General features: G+C 41.5%; 1 protein-coding gene across 9 annotated transcripts in view; it reads left to right on the forward strand.

Moving 5' to 3' along the window:
- The window catches only part of SIMC1 (SUMO interacting motifs containing 1), a 289,791-nt gene extending 271,113 nt beyond the window's left edge, over positions 1–18,678 (forward strand). For all 9 annotated transcript variants that reach the window (XM_079968229.1, XM_079968227.1, XM_079968228.1 and 6 more), the window contains exons 2-10: positions 6,545–7,294; positions 8,992–9,221; positions 10,220–10,289; positions 11,992–12,140; positions 12,437–12,622; positions 14,124–14,252; positions 16,977–17,136; positions 17,367–17,451; positions 18,231–18,678. In XM_079968229.1, coding sequence (XP_079824355.1) covers positions 6,545–7,294; positions 8,992–9,221; positions 10,220–10,289; positions 11,992–12,140; positions 12,437–12,622; positions 14,124–14,252; positions 16,977–17,136; positions 17,367–17,451; positions 18,231–18,448 — 1,977 coding nt within the window. In that variant the 3' untranslated portion in view covers positions 18,449–18,678. The remainder of the gene's footprint in view (positions 1–6,544; positions 7,295–8,991; positions 9,222–10,219; positions 10,290–11,991; positions 12,141–12,436; positions 12,623–14,123; positions 14,253–16,976; positions 17,137–17,366; positions 17,452–18,230) is intronic.
- The last annotated feature ends 65 nt before the right edge of the window (positions 18,679–18,743 follow it).

Here is an 18,743-nt window from a genome sequence, read left to right on the forward strand (position 1 = left end):
TTTGCCTCCATGGGTGACAACCACCTTGGGGTCTTATTTTCCAATAAGTCTTTGTACCTTATCCAGACATTAAATAATGCTTTCCTAACAATATGAAATTTGAAATTTCTGTGCACTTTAACCTTGTCGTACCACAAATATGCATGCCATCCAAAAGCATTATTAAAACCTTCCAAATCCAAAATGTCAGTGTTCTCAAGAAGCAGCCAATATTTCAACCAGCAGAAAGCTGCTGATTCATAGTAAAGTTTAAAGTCTGGCAGGGCAAATCCACCTCTTTCCTTCGCATCAGTTAATATTTTAAATTTTATTCTGGGCTTTTTGCCCTGCCAGACAAATTTAGAGATATCTCTCTGCCACTTCTTGAAACAATCCATCTTGTCCACAATCTGCAAAGTTTGAAACAAAAATAACATTTTTGGCAATACATTCATCTTTATAGCTGCAATTCGACCCAACAAGGAAAGCTTCAATTTTGACCAAATTTCTAAATCTTTTTAAACTTCTGACCAACATTTTTCTTAATTATCTTTAAACAAATTTAAGTTTTTTGCAGTCATATTTATCCCTAGGTATTTCACTTTCTTAGCCACAATTAAACCTGTCTCATTCTGAAACCCTTCTTTTTCAATTTGTGTTAAAATTTTCTGTAAAACCTTAGTCTTTAGCTTGTTTAATTTAAATCCTGCCACATGAACAAACTCTTGAATCAATTCTAAAACCCTTTTCGTACTAGATTCTGGCTCCTGTAATGTCAAAACCAGGTCATCTGCAAAGGCCTTCAATTTATATTGTTTGGCTCCGACCTGAATTCCTTTGATCAATCAATCCCTTCTAATCATGTTCAACAGCACCTCCAGGACCGAAATAAATAATAATGGAGAGATAGAAAAAGGAACACGTCAGGGCTGCCCTATCTTAAATTCTTCAGTCACCACATTGTTAACAATCAATTTTGCTTTTTGTTCTGAATAGATTGCATCTATACCATTTTCAATCCCCTGTCCCACTCCCATTCCCTTAAGATTTTTCTTCATAAAATTCCAAGAAATATTATCAAAGGCCTTCTCCGCATCAATTTAATATTCGTTTCCAACAGCTCCAAAATATCAATTATGTTCCTTGTATTGTCAGACAAATGTCTGCCTGGTAGAAAGCCTGCCTGATCCTTATGTATCACTTCAATTAACACTCTTTTTAATCTATTGGCTAAAATATCTGCAAATATTTTGTAATCCACATTTAAAAGTGAGATGGGACGGTAGTTCTTGAGTTGTGTCTTTTCAGATTCTGTTTTCGGAATAAGTGTGATGAAAGCTTCTTTCCATGTCTCCGGCGCCTTCTTCCCCTCCATAATTTCGTTACATACCTCCTTTAATGGTTGAATTAAATAGTCTTTCAAAGTTTTATAGTACTTGGAGGTTAGCCCGTCTGGCCCTGGAGATTTGCCCAATTGCATATTCTGAATGGCACCTTCAATCTCCTGTTCTGTAATTTTATAGTTCAGCATTATCTTATTTTCTTGAGATATTCTTTGTAATCCATTAGATCTTAAAAATTGATCTATATCAGTCTCTTTCTGAGGCCCTTGAGTGTAGAGTTGTTTGAAGTATCTCTGGAAGCACTTTCTAATCTCCGCCGGATTCTGAATATTTTTCCCTTCAATCTCAAGGTTTGTAATCGTATTTAACTTCTGTCTTTTTTTCAACTGCCAAGCTAGCAGTTTTCCACATTTATTTGCCGATTCAAATGTCTTTTGCCTCATCTGTTTTATTTTCCACTCTACTTCCTGATTTATCAGTTTCATATACTGTACTTGATATAGCTTAATTTCTCTCAGAATCTCTTGTGACTTTGGTTTCGACCTTAATTTCTTCTCTCCTTCTTTTATTTTCTCCAAAATTTTGGCCAAAATATGGGGAAATACTAGAAAAAGATGGAGACAATTGGAAATTGCAGAGTTTGGAGAAAATGAAGGATAAAGTGCGAGACTGGTTACACTACGCTCAGATTAAAGAAGTTTTTATAAATGACAAAAAGTTAGGGTTCCAGGTGGAGAAATCGAAATTGGAAACAGAATTGTTAGAACCTAAGACTAAGGTACTTTCAAGAATGTATAACTTGCTGTTAAAATGGAACACACAAGATGAAATGGTTAAATCGGCTATGATAAAGTGGGCACAGGATATTGGGTATAACATTATGTTTGAGGACTGGGAAAGCTTGTGGACCACTGGTTTGAACTTCACTGCATGTAATGCTTTGAAGGAAAATGTAATGAAAATGATATATAGATGGTACATGACCCCAGTTAAACTTGCCAAAATATATCATGTGTCTGATAACAAATGCTGGAAGTGTAAAGGAAATGAAGGAACATTCTTTCACCTCTGGTGGACGTGCCCTAGAGTGAAGGCCTTCTGGGAAATGATATATAATGAGTTGAAAAAGGTATTTAAGTATACTTTCCCTAAGAAACCAGAGGCCTTCCTCCTGGGTATTGTCGGCCAGAGGGTGATAAAGAAGGACAGAACTTTTTTCCTGTATGCAACAACGGCAGCAAGGATACTCATCGCTAAGCATTGGAAAACCCAAGATCTACCCACACTGGAAGAATGGCAGATGCAACTGAGAGACTATATGGAATTGGCAGAGATGACCGGCAGAATCCGAGACCTGGGAGAGGAGAAGGTTGAAGAAGACTGGAAGAAATTCAGGATTTATTTACAAAAACACTGTAATTTGGTTTGAATGTTAAGAAGGATGCCAGATCATAAACAATTGAGCACCACTAAATTAGACGTAATCTGGATGATAAATGAGACTGAGGAAAATATAAATTTTCTGGAGAATTATCAGACTAAATTAAATGAATAAGACTTAAGAATGTAAATAAGTTGATAAATTGCTGGAAAAAGTTTTGTAATGATGCAAGTGGGAGCGGGAGACGTGAGGGAGTCCAAAGAAGTTTTGATAATACGTTTATGATATATGTTATATTGTTTATTACTTTTGCATTTTTGTATTTGGAAAATCTTAATAAATATTAAAAAAAAAATTCTCCAAAATTTTATCTTTTTTCTCATTTTGAGATCTCTTTTTTATTGCATTCTGTTGTATCAAGAATCCTCTCATGACCGCTTTGCTTGCGTCCCAGATTACTCTCTTTTCAACCATAGTTTTCAAATTTACTTCAAAATAGTCTCTCAAGGTCTTTTGGGCCTTCTTGACAATCTCTTGATCTCTTAATAAGGTGTCATTCATCTTCCATCTGAAGGAACCGATGGGTGTCAGTTTCATTTCCATCTTTACAGCATTATGGTCGGAGCAGGTTTTTGGGCAGATTTCCACCTTTTTTGTCTTAGGTGCCAGTCCTCTAGTTATCCATATTTGGTCAATTCTAGTCCATGTCCTATTTCCTTCTGACCCAGGTCCAGATCCCAAAGGTCAATAAATCCCTGCGTGAGATAATCTATCCAACTTTCCTTCTCCAGTCCAAGCAGGGTTCCAATCTGACTTTCTCTGAATTCAATCATAGAGGGCAACAACTTATAGTCATCAAATTGTCTCTGTAAGGCTGGGGCTCTCTCCCTCTCCACTTGTAATACTTTAGGTTCAACAACCAAAACTTTCTCCCTCACTTTCTCCACCATTTGGCATGTCAGAGTAGATTCCTGTATCGGTTCCTGAATAGTTTGTGTGTAGATGTTCACTTTTTGTCCCAAATTAGTCACTTTTTGTCCCAAAATATCAATTTTAATATTCATCACATCCGTCTTCTTATGGAGCTGTTCCAATGACTGACTTATCTTGCATAGTGCAATCACTAAAGCTTCTTCTGTCGACATTCTCAAGCAATCCAAGGTCAATCTCACGGTTTTCTCTTGCAGCTGGGGATTCCACCAGCCCAACTCTAATAACAATTTCAAAGGCTCCCTCTAGAGGGAAACAATTTCTGTTTGTATCAATCCTTTTAAGCACAGTTCAAGCAGTAAAATTAGTTTCAATTTTCAGCTACTTTTACTCCTTTTTAAACGCAGAAGGAGACAATGGAAACAGTATATTTCTCTTATTTAACTAACTGTCACAGTCAATGAACTTTCCCAAAAACGTCAAATCTTACTAGCAGTCCGTTTCCAGGTTCAGATCGGTGGTGATCCAACTTTCTTCACTCTCTCCTGCAGGCTTACACGATCCAAGATTTCCCCCCTCTTCTCCTGCCTCCAAGGGGGTTTAATGATTTTAGCTGATGGAAGTTTAATCCTTTACATAGGACTTTCCAAGACTTTAGCTTGCAAATTCTTTGCTTCAATCTATTTACAAAAGGGGAAGGTGAACTTCCTGTTTGAGACCTCCCCGTTTCGGTGCCAAATTAAGACGTTTAGAAATCCAATTTTCCGTTCTACTCACAGGTAGTTGTTTAGAATCAAATTGTCCACAGGAAAAAGTCAGCGCTCTCCGACAACAGCAATGCAGCTTCACTCCGTGAAAGAAGCAGTCAATTCGAAGCACCCCGCCATTCACCCCACATCGCTCCGGATCCCCGAAACCAGGTCTCCCCGCGAGTAGGGGAGGCGCAAAAGGTGCCAGCCGAATCCCACGTTCACAGGCTTCTCCCGCCTGTGATTTTTAGTGGGTCTCCGCCTTCGCCGTGGCGGCCAGACCCTGAATTGCACAGAGCAAGTTCCTCCCGATCAGAGGAATTCAGCCATTGCTGGAGGCGCCAACCCTTCACAGCCTTCTTGCAACCTTCTTGCAACAGCCTTCTTGCAACAATTCACAGCCTTCTTGCAACAATTCATATCCTTTGCCGCTCTGTGTTGCTATTGCTTTATATTTCTTGTGCCACAGAGGATTGCATGCATAATCTCCACTGTCTTCCCACCCCCCACTCCTGGGGCCTGCTGTCCTGACTTCTCATAACAGATTCAAGTGGGTATGTACTACCCAGTCCTTGTTGGCTTAATGTGTCCCACCTGGGATAGCTTCATCCAGCAATTGAGTGCATCACCATTCAGAGTCATAACTCTCTCTTTTTTTTATATATAATAATTTTTATTAATTTTCCAATTTTAAAACAAAGCAACAACAACAACATAAAAGCATCAACCAATACAAACAAACACACAAATATAGATTCTTAACCTCCTTTTCATAAGCCTCCTTTCTCGGACTTCCCCATACCTCACCCTTTTTGCATCCTTATTTTACAGTTTTTCAGCAACCCTTTTAGCCAATTAAATTTAAATTTATTAAATTTCTCAATTTCACCTTAAATCATCAAACATTTTCAGCTGTAATTCTGCATCTTCCTTCCCCTTGACATTTTAACACTGATCAATATTGTAACAGTTCTTAAGGTAAGCTTTAAACTTCTTCCAGTCTTCCTCCACCGTCTCTTTCTCTTGGTCACGGATTCTGCCAGTCATTTCTGCCAATCCCATAAAGTCAATCACTTTCGTCTGCCATTCTTCCAGTGTGGGGAGTTCTTGTGTCTTCCAATACTTTGCTAGAAGGATCCTTGCTGCTGTAGTGGCGTACATAAAAAAAGTCCTATCCTTCCTTGACCAGAGTCATAACTCTCGCATCATCAGGCTGACTAAGTTTTGAAGTGATCACCAACAGTAGTCATAATCCAGAGTGGTAGCATTAGGCAAACAGGACAGCAGTACATCTCTCTATCCCAGTACACAAGGCTCCCTTTACTCTCGTTTGTCACGTTTATATGAACATTTGATTTTGCCACATGATAAGGAAATGTATGGGTGTCTAGATGCATTAATTAGAGAAAAAGTTTTGCTTTGAGCACCTGTGGGTAGTTCAGTTGGCTAGAGCATGGTGCTGGTAATGCCAAGGTCACAGGTTTGATTCCTTTACAGGACAGAAGCATGATAAGCAGGAGATTACACACCAGTAGCATTCTTTTTGCCTATGTAAATTCCCTCTGAGGTTTTTTACTTTAATACTATCAAAATACAAAACCCATGCATTTGAGGCATGAGCTTTGTATGATTTATTACTGGAAAAAGGTGGCCAGCACAGACCAAGAGGGGTTGCAGAGAGCTAACTGCTGCTGTTTCTGTCATGGGATGAATTATGCAACTAGGCAATTAAACTTCTTGCCATGGGTTAGTTGAGGTACATGGTCCTTGGGAAACAAATACAATAAATAAATAAATACTAACAGCTGAGACCCATGTCTGTGGGGTGGGAGAGAGAGTTGTGTACTACCAACTAAGTCAGCAAAGTCCATCCAAAACCAGAAGATCTTGCTGCAGTTCCACAATTATATATTCAGGCTTTATCATGGATGATTCTCCATGATAATTGTGGGAGCTGTGCAGCCACTGTTGCCAATAACTTTTCTCCATTTACCCCACCATCTAATATTGGCATAGGATAAATGCTATTGATTGGTCTGGGGGAGGATTCTACAATTTCCAGGGTGTGCCCCCAAACCATTTAGGATTTATAATTTTAGTCAAAGCTGTGTCATGCAGTGATGTAAATCTTTTTCTTTCTCTCACCCCTTCCCTCCTTGTAGGAGATCATTGATCTCACTGGGGATGACATCACTGTAATCGATCTGACGGGGACTGAGGATGACATGATCAGCCCTCTTCATGATAGTTGCAGTGGCATTCAGGACCTGAAGCACTCTACTCCAGTCAGCATGCACTCGGTGTGCTGTCCGAAAATCCTCACCACTGAAAGCGCTGAGAACAAAGTTGATGTGCCAGTCAGCATGTGGGACAGAGACTGTGAGCTGCCTTCCCCCAAAGAAGATGCTATAAAGAAGCAGCCCTTATTTCAATGTAGCAGCTGCCCCATCATCCCCAGCTACGGTGGGGACTCTGAAAACAGCAGCCACACCACTTACAACAGTGATCTGGGCTCCTTAGGAAGCCCCCAGGTGGGGTCTGATGTTTTCTCCTTCTCTTCAACCCCCAGCAGCAGTGAATGTCAGGCGCCCTTGGACTGTGTGGATGAGGTTCCTGGTGCTGGTCCGTCTGTGGAAGAGCCCAGCCCCCAGCATTCCCCACTACATCAGAGACATTCCCCAAGCCCCATCCCCTCCTGTTCGCCAATGAGCACATCTCCATCTCTAGCAGAAGCTAATCAGCATTTTCTAGAGGCAAATAACCCAGCACCAAATGCTGTAAAATCAGATGTTTGGGCGCCAACGAAGCAGATCGACATCAAGGTCTGGTTGAAAACATTGCAGTACTTCCAGGGAGTTCCTGTACATTACCCCTTTTTCCAAAATGTGGTGCAGGAAAAAGATGCTGAACAGGTAATTGATGGAAGAGACCAGTGCTTCAGTAGTCTGAATAAAAAGAGATGGAAAGAACCAGGCTGTACAAGAAAGAGCAGGAATGAGGTCATGCAGGCTGAAATGTCCAACATCAACCAAGGCTCTAGTATGTTTAACTTGATTGTGGGTCTCGCAGCACTGCACAGATTTGACAGCTTCACAAATAAGCATGTGTGAAAGAGAAAGACTCCCTAAAAGTACAATCCTATGCATGCCTACTCAGGAATAAGCTGCACTGAACTCAGTGGGGCTTACTACTTAAGTAGATATTTGCTGTAAAAGAAGGAGGCCATTTTTATTTTACATGTTTAAATATCTGAGAAGGGTTCTCCCTCTTAGTTGGCAAAGACAGTTGAACAGAAATACCTTATTAGGAAAAAAAACTTGTTATGCGTTTATGCTCAAACAAATTCAAATCTTCATTCAGAAATTATTTTTATTGGAATACTTACTTGTATTTTAATTTGTAACTACTCAACATCATACTTTCCCAAATATTATTTAAATTGTAAGTACCGTATTTTTTGCACCATAACTTTTTTCCTTCTAGAAAGTAAGGGGAAATGTCTGTGCGTGTTATGGAGGGAATGCCTACGGGTGGCGGGGGGGATCTGCTGCAGTCGTGAGCAGAGGATCCATGGTTCCCCTTCCTTCCCTCCTCCGTGGCTCGCTTTGAAACAGCAAAGTGGGAGAAGAGCCACTGAGTGGGGAGGAGAGAGGGACAGAGAGCCTGCTTCTTTAAAGGAGCAAAGCGGGAGAGGAGAGGAGCCGCTACATAGCAGCAAAGTTTTTCAGCTCGCTAAGCCAGGGATGAGCGGGGAGGAGGGAGAAAAGCAGAGCCTGCTTGCGTTAAAGGAGCAAAGTGGGAGAGGAGAGGAGCCTTCTCCCCTTATACCCCTCTTCTTCATTATTAGCAGCATCCTTCTCCACACACCCCACGCGTGCTCCTTGTCCCTTGAGTGCTTTTCCTCCCCCCCCCCCCATTTAAAACATGGTTACAAAGCACGGATCCACATGGATCCTCAGGATTTTTGCACTGGGTCACCCCAAATTCACCATCAGATCAAATAGCATGTCCATGGCTACATCTTGCACCAAAAAAATCACGCACCCACTGTTGCCTGGGACCGCAGTGGTGCAAAAACATGGTTACAAAGCATGGATCCACATGGATCCTCAGGATTTTTGCATTGGGCTACTCCAAACTCACTGTCAGATCACATGTCTGTGGCCACAGCATGAACCACAAAAATCATACATCCACTGTTTCGTTTAGAATATTTTTTTTTCTTGTTTTCCTCCTCTAAAATCTATGTGCGTGTTATGGTCTGGTTCATGTTATAGAGCGAAAAATACGGTAAGCAATTTTCACATACTAATTTTAGGATGCCTGAAGTCCTGTACAAATACATGCATGTGCTTCCTATGTAGTCACCTGAGAAAAGTTAATTATAAATTTGATCTAAGATTGGACTAGTATTGTATCCATTTCAGCTGCTCAGTTTGCCTTTCATTGCATTCATATGTTAAGTTACCAATTTTATGAAATGGGGCATTTTGGAAAATTTTCTGTAATAGAAAATAACAATAAAAAACTTTCTGCAGAATTTTTTTCAGTCCCACTTCACTTGTGCTTAGGAACGTTATGCAATGTTTATGTTTCACCGTATCCACAGAAAAAGCAGCCTATCCCATCCCGGAAACTAAGCATGGTGTTCAGCACTATCGAGGAGAAATTCTTCCAGGGAACCTTGGACTTCCTTATGGATTATGTAACCTCCCAGCACTACCCGCCAAAGGAGATCACATCGTGTGTGATCAGGCAGATTCTCTTGAGCTCAGATCAACAAGATGTGCAACAAGAGACACAGAAAGATGCTTATATGTTGTTGATGAAAATCCAGTCGTATGTATCCCGTGAATTACTATTCTTTTATTTTGTGTTGCCTTGCAAAGGACCATGATCCTTTCTTTCTAAGCTTTGTGGTTGTGTTGTAAAGTCTGCCATAGTTTTGTGTGTAAGTGATTGCTTAAGGAAACAGATAAATAGCTGCACTTGCAGAACATACTCTGCTCTTTAATGGTTTGATCTTTTCATTTCTGTGAGGCCTACTCTTTATTAATTATGAACGTTGATCATGCACCCTTCACTGAAAGGTGGTCCCAGGGCAGAAGATATATCAATATTTAAATAAAAAATGAGCAATGACTAAACAAAATAAAACAACGTCAATAAAATTCACAATAAGATCATAGGCAGCTGCCATGGAAAAGCTATTTAATTAAGTGATTAAGTGATCAAATTTATATTACAATGGAACAACTGTATGTAATAGCAGCTTATTAATACAGTCAGAACATTAACCTCAACGGCATTTTATCATTGGTTAAATAATTGCTACAAGTCCCCATTCAAAGGCAGTAAGTACAATATTAAGAATGTGCACAACTGGGAGACTGGTCGCCTTGCTCTAGTGAAATACAGTGTCTCTGTTTGCACCTTTTAAAATAAACAATTAACCAGAAGGTTCACAAAAGAGCAGGGTACTGCTGCAAGGGAAGATCTGATACTTTTAAAATGTTATTTCAAAAAGCCTAAATGCCCTCTTCTGCTTGTAAACGTTAGTGACTTAAACAGTTGGACCATAGCATGAGCTTTAATAACAGGAGCCATCACTAGTAATGGTCCAAGCAATATCCTGCAGGTGTTTATGACACTTCCAGGGCAGGATACAACTAATGAGTCCTATCATCAGTTGGTCATATTAACAATTGCCACTCTTCACAAAATACCGCCAAGGAACCAATAGACTGGATGCTTTGAAATGTGTCTTTGATTTGCTATTGCAAAGAATGTTTGTGATAAAGATTTGATGGTATAACAGGCCTACTTCTTAATTTTAGACTTCATCCAGCAAGGGCTGACACTGTGGTATGGGACTGGCTGCTACTGCGAGTGGTAATAGAAGAGCAGGTATGTTGATTACATCTCACTGTGTGGGATGGGTGGTTTTTAAGAAACTATCATTCTGCCAGCCTTTGCTTTGCAACTAAGAGAAGGGTTCCCATGCCAGACCCTGTACTAACAAACTGGTCTTGAAGTAAGCCTGATTGGCAGGGACTGCTTTGCATTTGCTGCAGAAAAAGAGGAAGGAAAGTTACCTTGGCTGAACATCTTAGTCACTGTCAATAAATCAAGGCTTGCCAAAGGACATTTTGTGGTCTCTTTGATTTCGGAAAGACAGGAAAGAGAACCAACCTCAAGTGGCCGAAGAAATTGTAATGCACTTTTAAAAAAATGTAAATGCCCAATGCGTTTCAGCCAGAAGAGGCAGAATGATTTGATTCTCTGCCCCTGCATTCTGTGCTAGGTTCTTCTAACCACCCCCAGAGCTAACTGAGGGGGGGCACAGAGGGAGGAGGGAGCCCACAGGCTATGCAACTACTGTTGATTATATGCTCTTCCTGCCAGGCTGGGTTTGTTTGTTTGTTTGTTTGTTTGTTTGTTTGTTTGTTTGTTTGTTTGTTTTTTGATGTTCTTACTGTTCCCAAAACCTGGCATTCCATGGTCAATGCCATGTATGATTTATCACTACTGAACTGTTGTTGTTGTTTTGGCTACATCCCGAGTGCTTACACAAAACTGGCCACTCCTCTACATGCTTGTTACTGAATGAGGTGCTTTATGTTTAGAGCAGGGCCAGGGAACCTGTGGCCCTCCAGATGTTGTGGGACTCCCAACTCCATCTGCCATTCCTGGCATGGCCAATGATCAGAGATGATAGGAGTTGAATTCCAGCAACGTCTGGAATTCCAGCAGATTCCCCTTTCCTGAGCAAGGCCCATTAATGCTATTATTTTTGTCTCCACTCACACGTATATCTGCTTTATATCTTTAGGGCAAGTTCTTCAAATTCCTTTGTGCCTCAGTCTTGTCAACATCTAGCTGTATCTACATCTTTCAAGGCCAAACCCCACATGACGTTAGTCACATATTCAAACAGTTACTCTGATATTTAAACAAGTGTGATTAATCTTGTGGCTTTCTTTTGGAGAGAAAGGCTATGAGGCCTCCAGATAAGAGGGCGATTTTAGAAAACCAACATGGACCCATAAATCTTGATCAAGTAGGTGTTTTGAGACCGGGACCCCACAGCTGGCTTTTTCCCAAAAGCAGCCAAGTTTTAAGCACGCTTGTTCAAACACAGGACCAGCATCATGTGTAAGCTGACCCTCATGGATATATCCATTTTGGCCTAGCTACAATCAACATACTGAAAATCTCCACTTTTGTTTTTCTCCTTTAAAATGAAAACATCTTACCTGTATGCTGGTGACGGTTGCTTGAAATGGGTGGGCCTCAAAGTTTATATAAGTCACAGCAGATACTAACAGAAGAGATCTACAGGGTTAAGCCTGGAGAGGAATGAACTTCCCCAGCTACCATAAACACTTGGCTGGAGTGCTGCATGGGCCAATCCAGTCACGAGACTCTCATAGGGTGGGGTTATGACTATGTTTCTTGTCTTATTCATGTGTTAACATTGCCTATAATTTGCATAATAGCATATGCCTGGCAGTTTCAGCTCAGGTTTTTAGGTTTGTAAGCTCATCATACAGAGGAGCGAGGGCTTATTATAAATAATTCTGTGTTTAATTTTTTCTGGTACCCTTAGAAAGGAAAGTTTCCTGGGCGACTCCTCTTCTTGCAGTATGTGATCCAGACCTTGGAGGATGACTTCCAGAGGATGGCCAGAACAGGCACTCTGCACAAATCCATTGCCAAAGCAGTGCTTTCCTGTGACCATTGCTTCGACAATGTCAAGTAATTATCACTTTAATCTAGAGAGGCTTCCTGTGTGCCAAGCAACTAAGGCTTGAGAAATTTCACTTGTCACATGTTATCTGCTACATGTGCCCTTTGGCCACTGCTGATTTTAAGAGCCTGCACGTGTGAGACTCAACCTAAAGCACTACAAATACTAGTGACTCCTCACTAGGCTAAAGCCCATAAATATATGTGGGTGACATGCAAGACCACTTGCCACAGACAAGCACCTGAGGTCATGGCAAGAGGACACATAAGCACATCCTTCACTAATACTCTTGTTTCTGTTGCAGGGAAGTGATTGAATGGCTAGTAGCTGCAGTTATGGGTATACGGGTTACGCAGTACAGAAGACACGTGCAGAAAACCATTCCTTCACTAGAAACCTCCAGAGCTATGAGCAGCAGCTCTGTACCAGAATTGAACTTAAACCAGACTGCACAAACCGATGACGTCATTCCACAATTTCAGTCCCAAACGTAAGTAGGGGAATGTACATTTTTGTCTCTTTTGCACTTTACATTGTAGAGAGGGGTTTCCTCCTAGAGATACTTTAAAGCAAAAATCATACCTATTCAGGTTGTTATCTAAATGTCTTTCCCAATTTAGGATGACCTACCCCAGAAACAGGGAACCTGTGGCTTTCCATGTTGTTGGACTCCCAACTCCAATTGGCCAGTGACCAAGGAGGATGGGAAATGTAGTTCAACAATATTTGGAGGCCCACAAGTACCCCATCCTTGGCCCTGGTGAACTAGGGAAGGACAGATTTTCTTGTAGGTTGAGTTCATTTGGTTTCAATGATGATGATGATGATGATGCACTGATAGTGGTGGGTGTCTGTCTATCTCAGTAAGCCTGGGATCTGAGCCTGATGAGCCTCTCCCTGACTTCAGTAGATATCAGCAGAAAAAAGATACAAGTCTGCTCTTGGACTGGACCTCTTTACCATTACTAATGTCTACACTGTAGAAAAGATGTGCATAACCTTTGGCCCTCCAGCTGTAGTTAAACTACAACTTCTGTCATTCTGGGCCATTGGTCATGATGTCTGGGGAGTTCTAGTTCAGCAACTGCTGGAGGGCCAAGGGTTTGTTGGAAAATTACCCCCCTCGGGAGAGGGTGGCCCCATCTCCCAGGCTCCCGGGGCTTGTTTACCGGTGATCTACTCTGGCTGTCGACATCCCGGCAGTCCAGAGAGGTCTTTGATAGGTGACATCTCCCAGCGTGGAAAATGCACACCTCCTTGCATACCAGCAAGAGAAAGAAGATAGTCAGAAAGTCTATTTACATCTCGTTTATTTCTGACTGTTTAGCTGTACAAGAAAACATGTCCGTTCACTCTGACTTCTCTCCGAGCAAGTGACTGAGACTTCCTTCACAAATGCAACAGGAAGGTCTCATATTACACACAGAACAAAGCCCTGTGAATCCTGTGAACTGCCTAGAATTTCCTTTCCCAGGACTAGTCACATCATGTGATGTAAATATCGAGCTACTTGTTTGCAGCTGCATTGTACTCATATCCCAACAGGGTTCCCCACACCTGCTGTGGAATTTTTCATTTGGCTGGGACTCCATGCAGTTGTGGGAACATACTTCATGGAGGCCAGAAATGTTGTGACACATCATGTGACTTAACCAACCCCCATAGGAAGCAGGTTCAAGCATTTCTATGGGTGTGTGGATTATCAGCAGAACAGAAGCAATTTGGACAGAAGCTGCACCATTGAGAAAATGGCTTGAAACAGGCCTGGAGTTCATTAGCTTGCTACTCAAATGCCCATTAAGTATCATCAACAAGTTCTGAATGTTTCAGCTCTATCTCATGTGAGGCTGTACATCAGAATTTTCATCTTCCCTGATATGGTAGCTATGTTCTGATGGTTCTCTGTTGGTTTGGGAGCAAGACGTTTGATACACTACAGTGGGGTAGTGTTGAGGTGATTAATACTTTTGTTTCCTGTTTCTCTGACTTAGGGAGGTGGCATTCCTGCAGAGGATGCTTTCTATAGCAATAGAAGTGGACAAGTCTCCAAACTGCAGCAGCAGTAAAATTGTAGATAATGTGTTTTATTCATGGCTGAATATTCCCAAGCGCTGCCACAGGTAAGGGGTGTGTGGGTGTAAAAAATCCTTGTCCTTCCCTGTATCACTGCCCAACTGCCCTCATGCCCCCAGAAGCACCTACTCATTAGATACCTGGATGTTCAACTGTTTCGGGGCAAAGAACAAGTATTTGGTGAGACTGTGCCTAATCTTGGGAGGACTAAAGGTCCTATGCAGATCTAGAGAGCCAGCAAAAGTATTTCGCTGATATGTTTCACCCAGCCTTCCCATCTGTTCTGAACAGAGAGGCAATGAGCTTCTTTCTATCAGCAAATGCAGCAGTGGTAGGTGCAGGTGCCTTTTTCCTGTTGATGGGTTGCCGAGTGGGAGCATGCCACCAGCATTTTGTGGTCTGCCTTTCAGTTCCTTTAGATGTGGCAGCATTTTGTGACTGGCATCCACAGAACTTCTGCAAGATTCCCAATATGCCCACTGGCCTGAAAAGGTTTATACAAGATGATGGACAAGTGGATTTGGCTTGGGTGAAGCAGTATCACAGACAAGATGTGGGGGCCTGGGGGGCCTAATTAGCCTGTGGGCAGGACATTCCCCACCACAGCCACCAAATATGCCTGCAGAGTCATACCAAAGACCCATCTAGTCCAGTATGCCTCTTCCAACAGCAGCCAACTAGATGCTTCTGAGAACCTTCCTGAAGGCATTAGCCCTCTCCCACTGTTGCTCCCTTGCAGTTGGTACAGTAGTATATTGCCTCTTGAATCTGGGAGCTCCATATAGTCATTATGACTGATAGTTGCTGGTAGTTGTCTGCTCCATTAAGTTACCTTAATCATTTCAACATAAATCTTGGTTAACATTCATTACTACATCTTTTGACAGTGAATTCCATAAATTAATAATAATAATAAATTATTATTTATACCCTGCCCATCTGGCTGGGCTTCCCCAGCAACTCTGGGCAGCTTCCAACAAAATATTAAAATACAGTAATGCATCAAACATTAAAAGCTTCCCTAAACAGGGCTGCCTGTATGAAATTAAGTTTTCATATAATGCATACTTTTCTTTTGGCTGGCATGAACCCATTGCCAATCAATTATTTCTTTATTAGATGCCAAGTTCTAGTATAAGCAGGAAAAGAACTTCACTATGTACTTTTTTCTACTCCATGCTTAACTTCATAAAAATACATGAAGCCTTCAGTAGTCTCCAAGTGTAGTTTAGAAAACAAAAAAGGACAGAATCAGAGGAAATGTACGTCCACTGCCAGAGGTGTACCTGGTGGGAGAAGCTGTGAGCAGGGACATCCCACCCAGTCAGCTATAAACTTCACCCAAGCAAGGAAGTTTAGGATTGCAGACTTAATTTGTGAATGTTATTCCAAGGTTGTTAATGCCAAATTCTAAGTAGCAATTTTTTAAAAAAGGCTATGCTTTGCATGTTTTCTTAGCTATCACTAAAATGAAATGGGTGTTACTTCAAAGTAAGCTTTTTTTAGGTTTTCTACTTTTAGTGTAGAAAACAGAGAATTCACTCTCTGCTGATTGCTTATCATCACCTATTAACAGCCTAATTAAAGCAACATCTTATAAAATAATTCCATAGCTGTATTTATAGAAATATCCTTCCCCAACCTGGTTTCCTCCATATGTAACTAGACTTCAAACTAGACTTCAGCACCCATCAAAGACCTTTGGCTATACTGGTTTGGGCTGGTGGGAATTTGTAGTCCAAAAACATGGTTGTAGCATTTTGGGGAAGCCTGCTGCAGAGCATGGTTAGGTTTATCTTTGAACAAATTAGTTCTGTATCAATCATTAGTCTATTTGTACTCAGTACAGCAGGGTGAAATGAAGCAGATAAGCTTCAGTTACAGCATTTACCCACTTCTCATTACCCACTATTCATGCAGTAAACATCTTCAGCAGGATAGCAGGCCTTGCTGACCACTGAGTGCACACATTCAGATAGGGTTCAGTGTGCATGGAAACAGCTACCATGTTTCCTGTGTCTATAGCAAACTGTGGGCCCCAGGACTTCCATTTTTCTTGAATGTTTGTTAGCCTCAGAATGCAGAGAAGATGCTATGCCACAAATGCCCTCTTCATCCTTGCCTGCCATGGTTACTTATAGCCTGCCAACGCAAATTGTAAGAATGGGTTTAGCTTACTTGTCATTACTACTTTGAAAGAGCGGGGCCTGTTCCAGATGGGATTGTGCTTTGGGAACAGTTCTGGACTCAATCCCCCCCCCCAATTTTCCCAAGTGTGGCTTGGCCTGTTAAATTGGTACCAGGTCAGTGAGGCCTCATTACTCAGGTTGAATCAGCTATGCTGCTTGGAGGTATGTTTCTCGAGCTAGCTCAGGGCATTGACATATGAAGCCCAAAATGATCTGTATCACACATAAGCTTTGGAATGTCTGCTCCCATTTGAGCCTCTCTGCAATTTTAGAGCAACTGAGGAAATTCCATTTCAGGTTCCATCTTATCTAGTGGTCAGGTTGGCCCACACAGGCTTTCTCTGTGCTGCTCCAGAGCTATGGCATGCACTTCCCTGGGAGATAAATTTAGTATGTCCCCTTCCAATACCTCTGTTCCAGTATGCTTTTGACAGGTGTACAACTGTTTCACAGTTGATTCATTTTGCTCTTCCTTGGTTTTATTTAATTAGTAAAAACAGGAACCTCTTATTGGGCAACAGGTGGTATAGGAAATTTCGTAAAACAGGGACAAGTTATCGTTCCATTGTTGTCTCCTCACAGGGAAGCCTTCCTAAGCAGTATGGAATGCCACCTCTTGCGCTGCAAAGTGTTAGAGCTAGTTTTCTACCACAGCTGCAGAGAAGCCCCTGATCTGCGCCCCTTGTCCTTGAAAAAGATACTGCATTTTCTGAAACACTGTTCTCTGCAGCTGACATACCAGGTACGGCAGAGTTCCTTTCCATCATTTATCCCGAGAACTAAATAGTTAGTGTTCATCATTCCCTCCTGTATGTATTCTTTATGTATGTATTCTTTAATACTAGTCCAGTTTCATTCCAAACTGGGTTTACCTCTTTAAGAGACATGGATCTACCTCTTGCATCCAGAATGGTTATTAATGTATAGAATCGTTCTAAAAACCAAAGTAACTTAAAATCTATCTCTTCACAGGACAATGAAGCAACATGGCAGAGGTGGGATGAGATGCTTCACCAACTGACTTTATTGTTGCTGAGCTACCGCCGAGTAGTCCTAGGTGAGCAGCTTGTTTACAGCTCATTAGCTTGTCTCCATAGTAGCACTATATCTTGATCAGGTTATGTAAGTGTCAGCTAGCAAACTACTTGGGCCATTTCGCAGTCTTGCTCACTCATTAAGTCATGTACGCATAGAGGGGTGGTATGTCTAACCAAAAAAACAACAACCCTCAGTTGATAGAATTGTCTGGTGGAAATCTATTACTGTATATACTTGAGTATATGCCGACTTTTTCAGCACATTTTTTATGCTGAAAAAGCTCCCCTCAGCTTATACTCGAGTGAGGGTCCGTTGGTGGCAGCGGAATGAGCAGCATGAAAGCAGCCCTTTTGGGCTGCTTGTTCTTCCTCAGGTGCTGCCGCCACCAGCCTCTGCCTCTCAGCAGCACCCTAGGTAGGCAGGGGCTGGGGGGGGGAGGGGGGAGAGAAGCCCCATCTGCCATGTGCGCATGCACACGCACGCACTCACTCTGGCCCACCAGGAGGTTTGTGGTGTGGTGAACCAGCTTATACTCGAGTCAATAAGTTTTCCCAGTTTTTTGTGGTAAAATTAGGTGCCTCGGCTTATATTAGAGTATATATGGTAGGTCCTTAAAATTGCCAAATATTAGCATTTTTCAATGTGTTTCCTGCAAACACAATGGATAGAATTTGATGGGGAGGGGGAGACTCGTTTTGCCTGCAGATGCATTTATCAGGTAAAAAATGTAACAGGTCCCTATCCCACTGTTAAGCACAACCCTTACGGTCAAGTGTTTCCTACTTTTCTTTTTTATAGGGCACTTAAGAAGCTCTGTGTGTGAACGAGTAAATTTGATTATCAAGGCTGCCAGACCCAAACTACAGATCAGTGATCTTGTTGAAAGAGATTCTGTAGAGTGCGACATTGAAGATTTCCAGAATATTCTCTCTCTGACTCTGGGGCAGCCACTTCCCCAACCCATAAAGGAAAAGACTGAGCTACTCCAAGAGCTGCTTCTCGCTGCTATGAACTAACACAGGAAATATTGGAGAGCTGAAATATAGACTTCAAGTATGAACAGCTGAGCACTGAATTTTCAGAAACGATCTTTAACAGTAACATTAAACCCCCCATTTTGTATTCATCGGTGGACAATAGGAGGTTGTACAACTTGATCTTCGATTTCTGTTGTCATGCAGATCTGTTAGTCTCTTTTTGTTTTGAGTTTCATATAGTTTTTATAATAAATTATTTTATTAAGTGAGAGGCGTGAGAATTTTACATTTATAGGGACAAGAACACTGGAAATTGTTTATTCAGTAGTAAGTA

The sequence above is a fragment of the Podarcis cretensis genome (assembly GCF_951804945.1).
Source record: "Podarcis cretensis genome assembly, chromosome: 2".
In the NCBI taxonomy this organism is placed as follows: Eukaryota; Metazoa; Chordata; class Lepidosauria; order Squamata; family Lacertidae; genus Podarcis; species Podarcis cretensis.